This window comes from Oncorhynchus clarkii, chromosome 11 (assembly GCF_045791955.1).
Source record: "Oncorhynchus clarkii lewisi isolate Uvic-CL-2024 chromosome 11, UVic_Ocla_1.0, whole genome shotgun sequence".
Lineage (NCBI taxonomy): Eukaryota > Metazoa > Chordata > Actinopteri > Salmoniformes > Salmonidae > Oncorhynchus > Oncorhynchus clarkii.
The window spans coordinates 13,757,335-13,775,921 of NC_092157.1; the positions used below are offsets into that span (position 1 = coordinate 13,757,335).

Here is an 18,587-nt window from a genome sequence, read left to right on the forward strand (position 1 = left end):
TAACAATTACATCTAACCAGGGACCAAATCGTACATAGTGATACACTCATCTTTCCAGGAAACTAGGGCTAAAGTCAGAGGTGCTGGAGGGACTCACTGTTACTGCTTTGCTCCTCTTCACGCAATCTTTGGTCACAGAAGTTGGCCAGAGCCATGTAGGCCTCGACGATGCCGCTGGTGTCTAAACACTCCTGAGTGTAGGACTGGACTTCCTCATCCGCCCTCCTCACGGCCCCACTGAACAACTCCAGAGCTCGCATCTGCAGCCCTACCACCGCCTGCACAAAGGGTTAGAAATGTTCTTATGTGGCACGGAATTCATCTTTTGGAAAAAAATACAGCAGGTTACAAATGATGCCCCATAATTGTATACCTTCTGCTGACTAGCTGTTGAGGACGACCCAGCTAGCTGCAGAACTCTGTCTGCCTTCTCTCTCCCGATGCTCTCCAGAACTGAGGGGCTCCTGCTCACAGCCGAGGCCATGATGTGGTAGGACGTTCCCAACAGGATCCTCTGGTCTCTGAAAACACGGCCGCTGGCACTCTGGCACTCGGCCTGAAGGTCATCTATAGAGGACAAGACTGAACGTAAGGGCTGCACCATATCACGTTGAGGCAACATGCACCCATTTTTCTTAACAAACTTGCTCACTGAATAAAATTAAGATTTATGTAGTCCTTTTTACAACACTTGAGGTGCTTAATCAAACTCAGGCAAATGGTTTGGACACTATTGATCCCAGGACAGTCCATAACTGGCCATAACAAACCTCCAAGTATCCATGATCTTACCCAGCAGTGGGATAGCCTTCAGCATGGTGGCGATCTGCTCCACGGGCCCCTGACCCAGGCTGCGTTTGTGGCTGAAGCGACTGAAGCTGTGGACCCAACGCAGCAGTGAGCCTCTCTGAGTCTTGGCCTCTCGGTGGAGCTCCTTCAGCAGCTTGGTGGCTACAGGGAAGTTGCTCTGGAATGACAAAGCATTTTTAAAAGGTGCAATGTGTCACTTCCTGTGTGGCCACGGGAGGACATCCACAATGGACAATGATCAAACAAAAACACATGGCCTCGGCTGTGAGCAGGAGCCCCTCGGTTCTGGAGAGCATCGGGAGACAGACTAAGATCTCACCTGTTTCCAAGCGCTGTCAGCCATGCATAGCTTCATACTAAACTTGCAGTCCTTGACGATAGTGTCGAGGTCCTGGGCTTGGTCCAGCTCTGCCCCGTCCACCTCCATGGTGTCACTAGTGGCCTGGTTGCTGAGCTTCTCGCATATCTTGTCCAGGAAGAAACATCTGGACCATGGGCAGGTAGAAGGGGATATTTTGACAGTACAAAGAAACCACACACCCAGCATTATATAGACACATTTTCTTCTTCAAAAAAAAGAAACAACCTCTTACCGAGACGTAATGATATCATCCCATACATTCATTGGATCCATTTTGGCGTCAGGGTAGCGGTCAATCCATCGTCTAATGAGGTTTTGTAGGGAGTTAATGGAAACTACGACAAAAAGAGATAAATAGAACATATATTTTGTCACCTATGCAGGATATTATGGTGAATCAAAACAGCGAGATAGCTCAGTGGACTAACACCGGTAACCCGGGTTCGAACCCCAGTTGGTCACGAAATAGCAAGATGATATGGTTCCTCAGATCAAAATTAGCGTGATTGGGGGGCACTCACCCTCTCCAGTGATGAACTGGAGGAAGTCCTGGATCTCTGTCAATGCCTGCACCGACTGCAGAATGGTCAACCGGCTGCGGTTCAGCAGAGAGTCCACACTAGAGTAGTTCTTCACAGAGACATGAGAGAGGAAATGAACAAGTGAGTGAGTGATTGAGTGTGATCAGGCACCTCCATATTTAAATGACAACTGACTGTCTGCACTACTCCATCGACATTAACCATGTTTCCTACAATCCTTCCCCCCTCGCACACTAGCAGTAACTACAGTAGCAGTATCTGTCATCTTGTGGTGCCACTGACCTGCATGAAGACCTGCAAGCAGTTGTTGGCGTAATACTTGGCGCGGTCGTAGTCCTCCTGCAGGATGTAGAGCAGGCTGAGTTCCTGGCTGTAGTGGCTCTCCAGCAGGGCCTTGCGCTCTTCCACCTTCATGGCACTGTCCACGAAGCTGAGCAGAGCCTGGTCCCTCTCCCCCAGCTGCAGCTGCTTCAACATACTGCGCATCATATACTGCAGGTATGTTTCCTGTCAAAAGCCAACACACACATTCATGAATACAATCCATCGTGCAAGTCAAAAGCCAACTGATAAGGGAATTTATATGTTTAAGGTAATGACTAAAGAATTCCACCTTGAAACATAATTATTAGATTATGTAACAGGTATAAGAATAATTAGACTAAAGTCCAATAAGGTTTGGTCGAGACAAGTAAGGGAGAGAAATGTGTGTGTGACTAAGAAATCACAGAGGACAATTAAACTATACATGACCTGACCTGGTTGGAACTTTGAAAAACTTACGACAGGAAAGAGACGCTGTCAAGGTCCCTCTAATCTCGGGAGGGAGGGAACGGTAAACAAGGAATGTGAACTGTGGGGAAAGATACATCCCACCTACTGTTTGTGTGTCTGTGCGTGTAATCCCTGTACTGTTCGTGTGTCGGTGTGTGTGCGTGTAAGTAGGTAGGGGTGAGAGTTATAAAATGACATGTCTTTGTATTATGGACTTCAGAACATTCTCGTGAATAAAGAACCAACCTTTGCCTAATTATTATTAAACCCAGGGTCTTACAAACCTCGGGGATTGGTCAAAGCTTAAATAATTGTTTAGTTATCATCATTGGGATTGAAAATTCTTGTGACACCAACACACACATTCCTGAATACAATCCATCGTGCAAGTCAAAACCCAACACACACACATTCATGACTACAAGCCATCGTGCAAGTCAAAACCCAACACACACATTCATGAATCCAATCCATCGTGCAAGACAAAAGCAAACTGCTACTGTAGATAGCTTTGATATAGTACATACATACTATAAATAGACTAAATAAAAGCAAATACCTAATTTTGTGGCTTGTCATTTATTCTATGATCCCTCCTTACCCCATAGGAAGTCCCACCCAGTTGACTACTTTAAAAATGGTGAAAGGCTTCAATGGCACAACTCATGCAGGCTTTGTGGCAAGCCCTCTATCCAACTCTGTGGGATGGGATTACCTGATAGAAGGGTTCTGCCCACATCTTGTCCAGGTTGACTGGCTGTTCCTGGTCGATGTTGACGATAGAGCAGTACTGCAGAGACTTCCACTCTGTCAGATGGCTGTATGCCTCCAGGGCCGCCATTTCCCAGAAGTCCTTCTCTGTGTCCGTGGGCTCGCCGTCACTCCACTCCGTGTTGAGCGCCTGCCGCGTTGAGGAACATCAACGTGAGCATCAACGTTAAAAGGTGTTACATTTGGTAACACTTTTTATAAACCACCTGTGTGTAATGCAATATGACTGCATGTATAACCTTTAATGCAGTTACGATGACTGTTGTAAGGAGCGGTGAGCTGTTATGAATGCTGTTATGAATGCTTATAAGTCTTATAATACACTATGGGGTGATAGAGTAACAGGAGTATCATCTACTCCAGGACCAGCAAACTTAAAAACATTGATTTGTTGGATGTCGGTGTTGTATCTGTATTCCTTTTATACACATGTACTTGCACAAATAATCACATCTCAATGAGGCAATTGAATTGAATTCCCAATGCATTACCTCGTTGTAGAGCCTCACTGCCTCAGCATAGTTGCTGCTGGCTTCCGCTTGCAGAGCAGTGCATGTGATGGACTTGGTCCCAATCTTGCCGCCAAAGATCCCCCGAACGACATCGTAGTCGCCTAGAGATCTGTAGAGTCTGGAGGAGATAAAAAGGAAAAACAATACCACATCAAATTCAAATGTATAGTACTGTATTAGATGAGGTGTGTGTGTGTGTGTGTACAGCTAAAGCATGTTTAGCACTTGAAAAAGGGCTCTGCAGAAATAAATCCAACCTATAATTATGATTCCCTTTTATTAGATCCTCAAACTACCGTTACATACTTTGCCAGATGAATCCATTTCTCTGTGTCTGGAGGGACCTCTTTGCGTCCGCCGCGGGCCCGTTTGGCAGGGGGCTCTTCGGGGCTGTAGCCCTGGACCAAGCCCTCCTCCAGCAACAGGATGCCAGTGGGCTGCTGGAGGCTGGCCAGGCAGCTGGAGCTCACTGCTGCAGGCTGCATCTGGAGCAGATCCTTGTGCTGGTAGCTCATGTCCTGCAAAAACACACACCAGTCATCTTGCAAATCATCTTGTTCACTGGGTATTTCTGTGAATGCGTCACATTTTTTCTTACTGTATGCAATGAATAATACATGCACGCCCACAACATACAGTTGAAGTCGGAAGTTTACATACACCTTAGCCAAATACATTTAAACTCAGATTCACGATTCCAGAAATTTAATCCTAGTAAAAATTCCCTGTCTTAGGTCAGTTAGGATCACCACTTTATTTAAAAAATGTGAAATGTCAGAATAATAGTAGAGAGAATGATTTATTTCAGCTTTTATTTCTTTCATCACATTCCCAGTGGGTCACATGTTTACATACACGCAATTAGTACTTGGTAGCATTGGCTTTAAATTGTTTAACTTGGGTCAAACGTTTCGGGTAGCCTTCCACATACTTCCCTCAATAAGTTGGGTGAATTTTGGCCCATTCCTCCTGACAGAGCTGGTGTAACTGAGTCAGGTTTGTAGGCCTCCTTGCTCGCACATGCATTTCCAGTTCTGCCCTCACATTTTCTATAGCATTGAGGTCAAGGCTTTGTGATGGCCACTCCAATACCTTGACTTTGTTGTCCTTAAGCCATTTTGCCACAACTTTGGAGATGTGCTTAAGGTCATTGTTCATTTGGAAGACCCATTTGCGACCAAGCTTTAACTTCCTGACTGATGTCTTGTGATGTTGCTTCAATATATCCACATCATTTTCCTGCCTCATGGTGCCATCTATTTTGTGAAGTGCATCAGTCCCTCCTTCACGGTTGTGATGGTGTTCCCTCAGCTTGCAAGCCTCCCCCTTTTTCCTCTAAACATAATGATGGTCATTATGGTCAAACAGTTATATTTTTGTTTCATCAGACCTGAGGACATTTCTCCAAAAAGTATGATCTTTGTCCCCATGTGCAGTTGCAAACCGTAGTCTGGCTTTTTTTATGGCGGGTTTGGAGCAGTGGCTTCTTCCTTGCTGAGCGGCCTTTCAGGTTGTGTCGATGTAGGACTTGTTTTACTGTGGATACAGATATTTTGCACCCGTTTCCTCCAGCATCTTCACAAGGTCTTTTGCTGTTGTTCTGGGATTGATTTGCACAGAATGTGTCTACTTCCTGAACGGTATGACGGCTGCGTGGTCCCATGGTGTTTATACTTGCGTGCTATTGTTGGTACAGATGAACGTGGTACCTTCAGGCGTTTGGAAATTGCTCTCAAGGATGAACCAGACTTGTGGAGGTCCACCATTTTTTTTTGAGGTCTTGACTGATTTCTTTTGATTTTCCCATGATGTCAAGCAAAGGCACTGAGTTTTGAAGGTAGGCCTTGAAATACACTCTCAGGTACACCTCCAATTGACTCAAATAATGTCAATTAGCCTATCAGAAGCTTCTAAAGCCATGACATCGTTTTCTGTAATTTTCCAAGCTGGTTAAAGGCACAGTCAACTTAGTGTCTGTAAACTTCTGACCCACTGGAATTGTTAAATAATCTGTCTGTAAACAATTGTTGGAAAAATTACTTGTGTCATGCACAAAGTGGATGTCCTAACCGACTTGCCAAAACTATAGGTTTGTTAACAAGACATTTGTGGTGTGGTTGAAAAACAAGTTTTAATGACTCCAATCTTAGGGTATGTAAACGTCCAACTTCAACTGTAGCAGAGATGGCAAAGATTCAAGTGTTACAAATGCAGATGCCAACATATGAGAAATATTCCACAATAATACCAAAATAAATGACCTAAAACAACTGAACCATCCTCTACACACAGTGAAAAAAATGTGAGAAGTCTCAAACCTGCACACATGCAACAAAAGGAGGAAAGTAAAGGGTACTCTTGCTTAGGAACCCGTTCATATCCCTCAGTAGCTCCTCCTTGATCCTCTTCTTCTCCTCATTAGACTTCTCCAAGCCGTCCATTTCTTGCAGGACACCAGCAAACAGAGAGCTGAACAGCTGCTTGGCCAGAGTGGGATCTCTCTGGGGAAAGACATTTAGAATACAATGAAGTAGAGGAGAACTTGAGTCCAGCAATGATGAGATGGAAATGTGTGATCTGCTCTCCCACAACACAGAGCACTACTTTTTACTACCCAAAGTGAAATGTTAAACCAAAGTAAAGTGAGTATAGTAAATGAAAGTGACGTAACAGTGGGGTGGCCATCCAGAGGTGGGACAGACCTGTGCCAGAGCCTGCAGGGGAGCGATGAGGCTACTGTGCTGGATCTGGATATCAGGCAAGTCTCCGGATCTGTAGCTGCGGTACAGAGTGACCTGGGCCTCCTTTCTTAACCTCTGGTCGGCCATCTTGTCCTAAGTTAACACATAACCCGGCCAGTTAGAAGACAAAATGGCAGCATAAAACTCAAGCAAAAAAAGATTGAAATGCAGATAACTACAAATACAGAACAAATATGGATTTGATCTACACTGAGTGTACAAAACATTAGGAACACCTGCTCTTTCAGGCTGACCAGATGAAACCAGGTAATAGCTATGATCACTTATTGAGGTCACCTGTTAAATCCACATCAAAATCAGTGTAGATGAAGAGACGTTAAAGACAGTTAAGACAGGTTAAAGAAGCATCTTTAAGCCACGAGACATGGATTATGTGAGATTCAGAGGGTGAATGGCAAGACAAAATATTTAAGTGCCTTTGAACAGGGTATGGTAGTAGGTGCCAGGCGCACTGGTTTGAGTGCAACGCTACGGAGTTTCTCACGCTCAACAGTTTCCCCATGTGTATCAAGAATGGTCCATCACCCAAAACACATCCAGCCAACTTGACACAACTGTGGGAAACATTCGGGTCAACATGGGCAAGCAACCCTGTGGAATGTTTTTGACACCTTGTAGAGTCCATTCCCCGATGAATTTAGGCTGTTCTGAAGGCAAAGGGAGGGGGGTGCAACTCAATATTAGGAAGGTTTTCCTAGTGTTTTGTACACTCTGTGTATAACTCCTTCACTTAAAAAGGGGCTTTCTTGACGCTTGCCTTCTCCTGTCTTTGGTGGCGTATTTCCTTCTTGGCGAAGCCCAAGCTGACTTTCTCTTGGTCCTTGAGGAAGCGTCTCCTCAGCCTCAGGATGTCGGCGCGTTGTTCACTCTGAGCTGTTGAAGGGAAGCAGACAAACAGGACATTGACAGCTGATAGACATACAGTATCCATAAGTGCACACAACGGAAAACATTTGGAGAAAAATGTTTTCTTTGCAATGAAAACAAAAACAAATCTGTTTCTTATTCTTTATGTCCATGTTCATTCTGAGACTATTGTGTTATAATTTTTAAAACAAAAGGAATAACATCACATGGTGGTATGAAACTTGAGAGACTAGCCTTTGCTGCGGCTGTCACCCTCGTCAGAAGGCGAGGCGAGGCGCCTGGTGCCAAAGCCGTCCCCGGTGGGCCTCCAAGCAGCCGGCTTCTTCTTGTCGAACACGAGTAGAGCGGAAAGGGACTCAGAGGACAGCGAGTACTCAGCCAGGGTGTCCACGCTGCTGCCGGTCAACCAGTTATAGGCGGAGCGCCGGCCTGAAATACAGGGAAACAAAACAATGTAAAACGCACGTAACCACACAAAAAACACAAGCATGCTAAACACTATCAAAGAGTTAACTCAAATGTATAGCTAACAATTAGTTAGTCATAGCTAACTCACACCCATACCCCAACCAACTGAATATCTCAGTTTCAAAGGCTTTTTGAAGGAAAGGGGACGTACATACCTGGAGCTTGAGTCTGGCTGAACTCCAGTGAGCCTTGTGTTGCTCGGAGCTGGTTCCTCACGGTCCCTGGTTGAGACGTGGAGCTCTCCAGGCCCTGCGTGGCTCCCTGTGTGGCTTGAGTTTCCACAAACATCGGGGTTAGGACGGTGCTCCTGAGACGCCAGTTCGAATCAATCACATAGTCCTTGAAGAGAGAGAAAACGTCATCAAAACACTTTGCTCTACAGTCTTATTGCAGATTTCCCCACAGTAGTAGATGTCTGTGTCTTTCGTGATCATGTGTGGAATTCACATTTAAATGTAACAAACCTGAAAAAATACATTTGAATGTACTTTTCTGTCACATTGTTTTGTTAAAGTACATCTATCAAAATGTGCATTCTTTGCAGGCTGAAGCCTATAGTCACTTCAAAGAAATAAAATGTTCTAAAAATAACAATCTTGAAAGAATGATCTAGAAATAAATGATTTGATTTCTACGGTGGTCACAGTCTCCTGACCTGGAACTTGCACTCGGACAGCGGGTACTCAAACATGTTGCGTGTGTAGTCTGGACTCTGGCTGGTCATCTCCAGGAGCAGGTTAGTGGCCAGACTGAGGAAGTGTTCCTCGATGCGACTAGAGTATAGAGAGTGCAGCAACACCAGCATGCGCTCCAGGGTGGCTTTGGGCAGGCGCTTCTCGTGGCTCCAGAAGTTACGCACGTACAGCCTGCAGATTGAGGGGAGGCAGAATGCTACAGACACTACTTTGTGAGAAATTACTTTTATGCCACATGTAAGATAAGTACTTACTGCAGCCCTTGGTTTCCATCGGTAAGTCCCTGAAGCAGGGTTTCCTTTGCCTCGTTGAACACTTCCACCGAAACACTGTCAGACTGACTCTCTACATCACTGAAAACAAATGACTTCGTTAGCCTTTCACAATCATTCTATCCGTAATTTCCAGAGCATCAACATTAGAGCAATTATAGGGGGCATAGTGGTGGGGCCCAAATAGGAACTAAACCGTTGTTGTGTAAGCGTGAGGCATGGTGATTGAATCAATGCGGCGAGGCTGTCCTAAAATGAGCACTGTACCAACCTGTAGTTATCCTGAATCCACATGAGGATGTCGTACATCCTCTCTCTGCAGGCCGGCGAGGGGTGGGAGATGAATGCTGTGACAGCTCCCAGGACCTCCTGGAGCTCCGCTGGCTTCAGCTTGGCCAGGATCTTGTGGATGATGTCCAGACACACTCTCTGTCTCACCTCATCCCTAGGAGAACAGCAACAACGTCATGTGGTTTCTACCAGAGTTCATGTCTGACACTGATTAAGGCTGGTCCTGGACTAAAAAGCGATTACACTGGAGATTCTCCAATTGACCATGCTTTTTAGTCCAGGCCTCATATATGTGTGTGTGTGTGTAGGGGGCAAACCTGTGGGCCATGATCTGGGTGAATCCCTTGGTCTTCAGCAGCAGGTAGATGTCTGGGATGACTTCGGCCCGGCTGAAAACACACTCCAGACAGTGGGTCTTCAACATGCCGTGCAGCTTCGGCAGCAGGTAGGACACTACGTTGACAAACCTAATATAGACACACAAGTGTGTGCGCACACACAAACACACATTATTTTAAGTCAAATCAAAATCAACTTTATTTGTCATGTCAACAGGATACAACAGTTGTAAACAGTACAGCAAAAATGTTTACAAACTCTCATAAAGCTGCTTTGTGTATTTAGAAAGTAGCCGTGCGTATCAAAATAACTGGGTAAATTTCCCAGATATGATTAGAGCAAACCAGCCAGGAAGTCTTCCTCCAGAATCCATTCTAATCGAGGTGACCCGATGTTTATCTACAAATATTTGTAATCTTTACCATTTCCTAACAAAAGGAGCATTATCGAAGTAAGTCGGAAATGTACGACAGTGAAGGAGTGCAGCTTCACTCTTAGCCCAGTTCATGTTGTATCCAGTGAATTAGCTAAATGATTTACTTCAGTTTTGGACCTGGGCTGAACTAGCTTACTAGATCATGGTGTTTCAGGAAGTTACAAGATAAAAACACTACTCTTACCGGTCCATAAAGGGAGGGAAGTGTTTGGAAACTTTGCTCAAGCAGATAATGAATTTGTCATCCAGGTCTTTTTTCTTCAGATCTTTTAATTCATTTACAGTGAGACTGAGCAGCGACGCATCGGGTTGCTGAAAGAAAGAAAAAACACGTGGAATCATGTTCAAATAAAAAGTCAATAAAGTCCATCATTTGGGTTTAGGATTATCAAGAGGACAAGTTAACGTACACTGTCCTTTTCAGTCATGTTCTTCAAGATAAGACCGATGATCTCAGCGGCTGCAGAGTAGACCTCCTTATATCTGGTGAAGGCCAGGTTGTTGGTCAGGGACTGGATATATCTGCAACACATTTCACATAGTCAGGCCTTATTCACTGAAACACTCAGTACCCTCATTCAATGCAACACTCATAATGGAGGAATGGGTTTTCAATCACATTTACCAGGTAAAATAAGGTCAACAATAGTAAGGTAAATAATGCCATAATACTACTACTAATAATACTAAGTCATCATCATCATCATCACAACAATCATCATCATCACCACCACCACCATCATAACCACAATCATGCTCATCATCATCATAACCACAATCATAACTCTTCTTCATCATCATCATCATCATCATCATGCTCATCATCATAACCACTATCATCATCATCATCATCATAATCATCATCACCACCTTCATCATAATAATCTTCTTCATCATCATAACCACAATCATGCTCATCATCAATCTAATCAGCTGATGCATTCGTTTACTTTCTCGACAGACAGACACACAGGTTGCCCATTTACCTGTCGTACTCGATATCACACTTCCTGGCATCGTAGGCAGGGAGGCTGTTGGCCAGAATGATGCCCAGCAGCTGAAGTCCTACTGAGTTATCTTTACTGTTTGGGTCTTTGCCACAGAAACGCTCATAGATCAGGCTGCGCAACAAAGAAGAAAGAGGACACATGTTGATATTAAAAGGATAGTTCACTTTTTTGAGAAGGTTTTCAAAAGCTTGGGGAAATCAGTGGGAAAGGAAATTAAATGCTTGTACTAGGGTCATTCTCACTTGTAGGGCACGTCCAGACAGTCCTTCCAGCACTCCACCACAGTGCGAATGATCTCCAGGTTGTGTCTGAAGACGGGTCTCTTGGGGTGGAAGCTGTTCCTCATCAGGAACTCCAGCAGACGATTGGCCAGGACTTCATCTCTGGTGTTGCCCTGGGATACCAACAAAAAAAAAGACTGTAATGCAACACTTCCCCCATGGGGGGGCAAAATCATAGTAGGAGAAACAATACTGTATTGGAAGTACACTACATGACCAAAAGTATGTGGACAACTGCTCATCGAACATCTCATTCCAATATCATGGTCATTAATATGGAGTTGGTCCATATTTTGCTGCTATAACAGCCTCCACTCTTCTGGGAAGGTTTTCCACTAGATGTTGGAACATTGCTGCGGGGACTTGCTTCCATTCAGCCACAAGAGCATTAGTGAGGTCGGGGCACTGATGTTGGGCGATTAGGCCTGGCTCGCATTCCAATTCATCCCAAAGGTGTTCGATGGCGTTGAGGTCAATGTTCCCTCTAAGCTGAGCATTAGCGTGCAGTAGCCCAAGACTGCCGCGCTGGGAACACCGCACAGAGCTCAGAAGAAATATCAGCCCACGTAGAAACACGAGATTGAACTTCACTCAACTTTCTAGACTTTTCCCTGTTAGTTAACACTATCAACGTTTCCCTTTACTGTGGCAATTGTGAGCGAATCAATACAATAGACACTTTCAATGCAACATACCGAAACAAAACTAACTATGCAAGAGATGTTGTAGGTAGAACGCGTCGAAGTAGGATTCTATTGTGCACGACTCAGCCCGTATTCTACACAGACCAGTGCGGCATAACCAATCAGAGCTGCAGAATGCCTATATGCAAATAGACCATTGCCATATGAATCTGTGCCATTAACTTTGAACTGGACTGTGTTTACAGCTGTGGTCATGAGTAGATGTGCTTGTTTTGAGATCAAACCAAGAGATGCATGTATACCCAGTGAGTTAATAGCCTAGTTATAGATAATGTGTAGTCAGCAATAGGGGAGTGATTGCTTCCTACAAGAGCACAAAACGTGTACATTTATCTTTGAAATGAGAGTCAGGTAGAGGGTTTTTTTGTCTTAAAGGGGCAGAGTTGTATTTTGAGATAGGCTTGAATAGGTACCCAATAGGCTGAAGGTAGGATAATGTGTCTGATTCTCTGTAATAATGGTATGGGCATAATAATGCATTTTATTTTATAAAGTGGTTTCTAGCATCAAACTTTTTCAGTCACCTTGTCTGAAGGACGAGTGGATAAACAGGTTCATGTCAAGCCCTGCATGTTTTTTTCTCCTCAAAAGTCTCATGGAATGTTGGCCTACATTGAACACCACACATTGGCTGCTACTGTAGGCTGAACGATAAAACAGCTATTTCCATCTTAAATTGTTATGAGATGCATTTTCTCCATAGTTGTTTTTATTGTAGGCCACTCTGGTGGGCCTACATTATGATCAAACAGAAAACAAAAGCCTACTTGGCCACTGTTAAAATTGTAACTTAAAGCTGGTACAGCCTCAGTGTTCACAGTAAACGCATGCTGAGATGAGATTGGAGATGTTGGTTAAAGCTGCCTGGCCCTATAAAAGACACTCACAAAATGTGAGTTTGCTATTCACAGGAAGCATTGCCTGATGTGAACCATGCCTCGAACAAAAGAGATCTCAGAAGACCTAAGATTAAGAATTGTTGACTTGCGTCAAGCTGGAAAGAGTTACAAAAGTATCTCTAAAAGCCTTGATGTTCATCAGTCCACGGTAAGACAAATTGTCTATAAATGGAGAAAGTTCAGCTCTGTTGCTACTCTCCCTAGGAGTGGCAATCCTGCAAAGATCACTGCAAGAGCACAGTGCAGAATTCTCAATGAGGATAAGAAGAATCCGAGAATTTCAGCTAAAGAAATCTCTGGAACATGCAAACATCTCTGTTGACGAGTCTACAATACGTAAAACACTAAATAAGAATGGTGTTCATAGGACACCACGGAAGAAGCCACTGCTGTCCAAAAACATTGCTGCATGTCTGAAGTTTGTAAAAGTACACCTGGATGTTCCACAGTGCTACTGGCAAAATATTCTGTGGACAGATGAAACTACAGTTGAGTTGCTTGGAAGGAACACACAACACTATGTGTGGAGAAAAAAAGGCACAGCACACCAACATCAAAACCTCATCCCAACTGTAAAGTATGGTGGAGGGAGCATCATGGTTTGGGGCTGCTTTGCTGCCTCAGGGCCTGGACAGCTGGCTATCATCGACAGAAAAATTAATCCCCAAGTTTGTCGACATTTTGCAGGAGAATGTTACGCTATCTGTCCGCCAATTGAAGCTCAGAGGTTGGGTGATGCAACAGGACAATGACCCAAAACACAGAAGTAAATCAACAACAGAATGTCTTCAACAGAAGAAATATTGCTAAACTGAAACAGTTTTGTAAAAAGGAATGGTCCAAAATTACAGAAAACATTTGGTTGAGGTTATTGCTGCCAAAGGAGGGTCAACCAGTTATTAAATCCAAGGTTTCCCATAATTTTCCCACCCTGCACTGTGAATGTTTACATGGTGTGTTCAATAAAGACATGAAAATGTATAATTGTTTGTGTGTTAATAGTTAAAGCAAACTGGGTGTGTCTATTGTTGTGACTTAGATGAAGATCAGATCAAATTTGATGACCAATTTATGCAGAAATCCAAGTAATTCCAAAGGGTTCACATACTTTTTTTTGCAACTGTAGCAGAATAATTGGAAAGGGGTGTCCACATATGTTTGTATATAGAGTGTAGCTCAATGAGAAAAGGGGTGAAAAGAAGACACGGGAAAGAACCTTGGGGGTGGCCAGGCCAATCCAGGAGAGCACTGTGACCACTATGTCCACCACCATGAAGTGGATCCCTTCACCCCCGTTGTTCCCAGAGACCACCAGCTGTAGGAGCGGCCCCAGCCACAGCCTGGCGTATGGACGGAAAACCTGCAGAACAACAGCGTCAGAACCATCAGAAATATCAGGAACAGTATGTTGGAACCACACCTGCCAATCTTGATTTGAAATACAAATGGGAAAAACGGGAACGATGAAGGGTAAACTCAGGGAGAAAATATATTGTTGGCAGATGTTGTTAGAGGATGGGTGGCCTCACCTCCTCTGTGTTGATTATCAGCTTTGCGATGAAAAGTCGGATATTTAGCGGTGTGGCTGGATTTGCCAACTTTCCTTGCAGGAACTTCATCCAGGGTGGGAGTTCACTGGGTACGCCTCCCTAGACCACACAGAAGACAAGACAACATGTTGGAATGGGTCCCAATCCCTAAAAAAAAAAATACTATCAACCTTTCTCCAACTGCAATAGACAGACTTGTGCAGAATTCCAAATCCACCCCTAGCCCCTACTCCCTAGCCCCTACTCCCTAGCCCCTACTCCCTGTAGATCTGATGAGGGCTGGATATGTGGAATCAATATTGCAAAAAGCCGACCAGAGGGCAAGATTAAGCCATAATAATGCTTCTATCTATCAAATCCTCTCAGATCTACAAGAGTGCCAGGGGTTTAGGGGCTAAGTGGTCAGTGTGGAATGGAGCAGTGGCATGAGCAGACCTGTTCAACTCTGGGAGTGATGTTGTTCCTCTGCATGTGGCCCACCAGAGACGTCATGGCCGCCATGCACTCGTGTTGGTTCAGTTCATCCATCTCCAGGTCCACCGTCTCCTCCTGAGCCGAAATGGTCTCGGCTCTCTCCTGAGGTAATTCCAAAAACAGTCAAACATTTACCAATAAAAAGATACAACAGTGCAAATGAGTTTGTAGGCTCTTTGTGTATATGTATATCCAAAGAGACACACAGCTGTTCCTTCTGCTAAAGGTGCTTCCACTAAGTATTGACTCAGTATATCTTTAGGATATCTTAAATATTGTATATGTACTTATGCAATGTGTATAATAAAGGTAAGGGGCCTGTTAGGGGATGGGACAAGAGTCTCTCCCATGGATACTCTAACTCTAACCCATGTAAAAGCAACCCTGAGGCATGGAGAGAGACAGCGGTCGGACTGACCCGCTTCCTGACTGTGCGACTTTGCCCCGCAGGATTCTGAGAATTGTAGGAGAAGCTCTGGACTCCGGTTGAGAAGTCAAACTGACTCATCTCCTCACTCAGACTGCTGTCAGCCATGTAGGACTGAGAGGAGAGGTATACTGGCTCCTCTGATGGGCAGAGACAACACGGATAGAAAGGTTAAATATAGAGACAACTGTTACTTCCAACAATGTAACGTGAAGTATACTAAGGAACCTCAACTGAATGTCAGGTGGAGATGCAGATTCATCCTACCTCCGTTCTCCTCGCTCACTTCTTTCCGAATCATGACGTATTTCTTCTTCCTCTCCATAGGAACCTATAGGGAGAATGAGAAGGCTATGCTCAGATTACTGACATCACTCGGATTACTCACTGATGTCATCTCATCAGTGGGAGAAAAAAAAACAATATACCTCAATTTCAATAGGGAATCTGTACGTCCTTTGGGTATCAATGAGATTCTCGAATATGAATTGATTCTGGGGGAAAGAACAGAAGAACATACATTATTGATTTGTATTGTAGAATTGATCATGTGAGATGAGCCTGGTACTTCTATACCCATACCATTTAGCAATTTTATTTCACCACAAGAAAAAAGTACATAGTTTATATGTTTTTATAAACTGAGTGTATATATTATAATGCACACTCTAGAATGCCCTTCATGCCAATCAGAAACAAGTATTCAACAATGTCATGGTATAACTTGTATTATAAACTGGGTGGTTCGAGCCCTGAAAGCTGATTATATCTGTGGTATATCAGACCGTATACCACGGGTATGACAAAACACTTATTTTTACTGCTCTAATTACATTGGTAACCAGTTTATAACAGCAATAAGGCACCTTGTGGGTTTATAATATATGGCCAATATACCACGGCTAAGGGCTGTGTCCAGGCACTCCAAGTTGCGTCGTGCTGACAAACAGCCCTTAGCTGTGGTTTATTGACCATAAACTACACACCCTCGGGCCTTACTGCTTAAAAATATACAACTGGATAAAATCTGCAATGCAATTTGGTTGAATTAACCCTTTAGTATGGCATGACAATAGGAGTTGGCAATACAGCACAAACAGATCTGGGACCAGGCGACTTTGTATCACCTTCTCAGGTTTCTCTGTGAAGAGGAAGCCTTGGTAGAACTTGGTCTCGTTGAAGCTACAGCTGATGACTGCGATGGCACAGTTATACCCAGCACAATGGTACTGCCTCCTGATCTCCAAGAGCTGAGTTTCTCCTGTCATGTTCTCTGTGAAGGCTTCAAAGCATGACCTAAAGGGAAATTACAACTGGATTTAGCAACACAAACAGATTAAACTAGACGACTGGAGAAATTGATTGAGTAGCATTTTATAATTTTTTTTACCCCTTGACAAGGTTAGGGGTGAATATATATTTAAATGTATGGCTATATTGGAACATTTTATGGATGGCACCTTTAAAAAGATACAACTTATCGGTGGACTTACTTGATGAGAGTCTTTGACAGCTCGTTGCCCTCTGTTGTGACTGTGGTTCCACAGTAGGCCTGGTTGATCTGGGAGTCTTTGGAGTAAACCTCCTCTTTAGGCAGACGAGAGTAGAGCAACTCCATCAGTTTGTAGCAGCCATTCTTCTTAATCAACTGGGCCTCATAAGCCGCTTCGTTGGACTGAAAAAAAAAATCAGAAATATTTTTTTCCAACTGGTTTAAATGTTTTTCAACTCTATGAGAACATTAGAAAAAGCTCAGTTAGGATTAAGTTTATCTGCAAAAACAAAATACATTTTCTAATTAGGCTAAGTCAAATAACATTTCAAGCCTTACACGTGACAGCAGATCTACACCAAAACACTAAGTTCTCTATGTTATTTTAAAATGTTTTCATACTTTTTCAGTAAAGCACACGTCCCGTCATATAACAGATTAAAGCAATGAACCTTGTAGATTCCACAAAAGCCAAAGCTCTTTACACTTGTCATTAATGTTCCACCATGGTAAAAGACTGCAGAATATTAAATACAGATAACAAGAAAGCAACCAACAGACCTTGGTAAAGCGAGCGAGCAGCGCCGCCATGATGTCACCGACGTTAGCGCTGAAGAATTCAGCCAGGGCTTTTGGGCTGCAGTAAGAGGCTAATGGTAGCAGCACTCTCTCCAGCATGGCTTGGAGCATGGAGGGGACAGGCACGTCACCCTGCTGGATGGTCTTGTACACGGCACATAACAGCTGCACCATTCGCTCACCACTGGACCTGCTCACACACAAAACAGTTTTCAATCCACCTTACACTTGGAGAAACCAACACTGATCTAAACATCTAAACACGGTGGGGGAAATAAGTGCCTCACTCACCGTCTAGCAATTCTCTGGAAACACGTTTGGAACAAGTCCTCCATAATGTGCTTGGTATCGCGGCACAGAACTCCGGCCATTAATTTCAGCAGAAGAGGACTTTGAGAGAGTTCTAAGGCATCCAAAAACTGAAAAGGAGTGACATTCATGATAATGTACAAGAATAATTCAAGATATCATTAAATATATGTGGCGGGAATCAAACCCAGAACCCGGATGTTGCAAGAACTATGCGCCCACCACCTGAGCCATTAGAACACTACTGGTCTGCCGAAGTGTCCACTTCTCCACCCCCTTATGGATTTAAAGTGGACTGGTGTAAGAACAATGTTGGAGGGACTTAGGACTTAACCATTAAAGTTGATGGCAGACCAGAGCTCAAATACAGGTGTATTTGAGTATTTATTTTTTAAATTATTTTTTTTCTGTGTAGTGAGTATGTTCAAATAATGTGTCCCGAATCAAGTATTTTTAATACTTATGTTAAATACTATTTTTAAATACCTAGGTTAAATGCATGGGAGTGTATTTGAGTATTTGTGTTTTACAAATACATTCCAATATTCAACTACTATTTTCAAATAAATAATATTGAAATACATACTTCCAAATGTCTTTGAAAGTAATGGAAATACCCTAAATACTATTTTTGAACCCAGGTCTGGTTGACCTTACCTTTCGAAGACAGTCCATGTAGTTGTTGCGGTGCAGGGAGCCACGGGGGAACTCGTCTGACTGCATCGGGAAGTGGGATGCCACCAGTGCCTCCAGGGACGTCTGCAGCTGGGCCAGGGGCTCCTCCGGCAGGGTGGTGAAGAATGGCAGCATGATCAGTGCCTGGCTCTGAAGAGTGGTGGGGTTAAAGCGATAGTTCACTCAAAACAGTGATTAACATTTTTCCTCTTCCCTTGACTAAAGGTAAGACAGTTTTCCATGACTATGAGTCAATCCCATAGCACTTGTTAACAAGATTAAGGACC

At 43.7% G+C, this 18,587-nt stretch overlaps 1 protein-coding gene across 1 annotated transcript in view; it reads right to left on the bottom strand.

Annotated features, from left to right (window-relative positions):
- The window catches only part of LOC139420227 (protein kinase, DNA-activated, catalytic subunit), a 45,217-nt gene that overhangs the window by 8,767 nt on the left and 17,863 nt on the right, over window positions 1–18,587 (bottom strand). The window contains exons 39-72 of the mRNA XM_071170081.1: window positions 18,283–18,450; window positions 17,608–17,735; window positions 17,299–17,506; window positions 16,739–16,920; window positions 16,373–16,541; window positions 15,674–15,739; window positions 15,513–15,576; window positions 15,237–15,385; window positions 14,780–14,920; window positions 14,324–14,443; window positions 14,011–14,154; window positions 11,153–11,304; window positions 10,887–11,021; window positions 10,311–10,422; window positions 10,085–10,212; window positions 9,443–9,592; window positions 9,106–9,279; window positions 8,817–8,915; window positions 8,523–8,733; window positions 8,023–8,206; window positions 7,634–7,828; window positions 7,290–7,405; window positions 6,473–6,604; window positions 6,089–6,271; window positions 4,077–4,288; window positions 3,750–3,888; window positions 3,203–3,388; window positions 1,996–2,220; window positions 1,693–1,801; window positions 1,404–1,506; window positions 1,130–1,295; window positions 793–967; window positions 374–567; window positions 98–278 (exon numbers count right to left, since the gene is read on the bottom strand). Coding sequence (XP_071026182.1) covers window positions 98–278; window positions 374–567; window positions 793–967; window positions 1,130–1,295; window positions 1,404–1,506; window positions 1,693–1,801; window positions 1,996–2,220; window positions 3,203–3,388; window positions 3,750–3,888; window positions 4,077–4,288; window positions 6,089–6,271; window positions 6,473–6,604; window positions 7,290–7,405; window positions 7,634–7,828; window positions 8,023–8,206; window positions 8,523–8,733; window positions 8,817–8,915; window positions 9,106–9,279; window positions 9,443–9,592; window positions 10,085–10,212; window positions 10,311–10,422; window positions 10,887–11,021; window positions 11,153–11,304; window positions 14,011–14,154; window positions 14,324–14,443; window positions 14,780–14,920; window positions 15,237–15,385; window positions 15,513–15,576; window positions 15,674–15,739; window positions 16,373–16,541; window positions 16,739–16,920; window positions 17,299–17,506; window positions 17,608–17,735; window positions 18,283–18,450 — 5,200 coding nt within the window. The remainder of the gene's footprint in view (window positions 1–97; window positions 279–373; window positions 568–792; window positions 968–1,129; window positions 1,296–1,403; window positions 1,507–1,692; window positions 1,802–1,995; window positions 2,221–3,202; window positions 3,389–3,749; window positions 3,889–4,076; window positions 4,289–6,088; window positions 6,272–6,472; window positions 6,605–7,289; window positions 7,406–7,633; window positions 7,829–8,022; window positions 8,207–8,522; window positions 8,734–8,816; window positions 8,916–9,105; window positions 9,280–9,442; window positions 9,593–10,084; window positions 10,213–10,310; window positions 10,423–10,886; window positions 11,022–11,152; window positions 11,305–14,010; window positions 14,155–14,323; window positions 14,444–14,779; window positions 14,921–15,236; window positions 15,386–15,512; window positions 15,577–15,673; window positions 15,740–16,372; window positions 16,542–16,738; window positions 16,921–17,298; window positions 17,507–17,607; window positions 17,736–18,282; window positions 18,451–18,587) is intronic.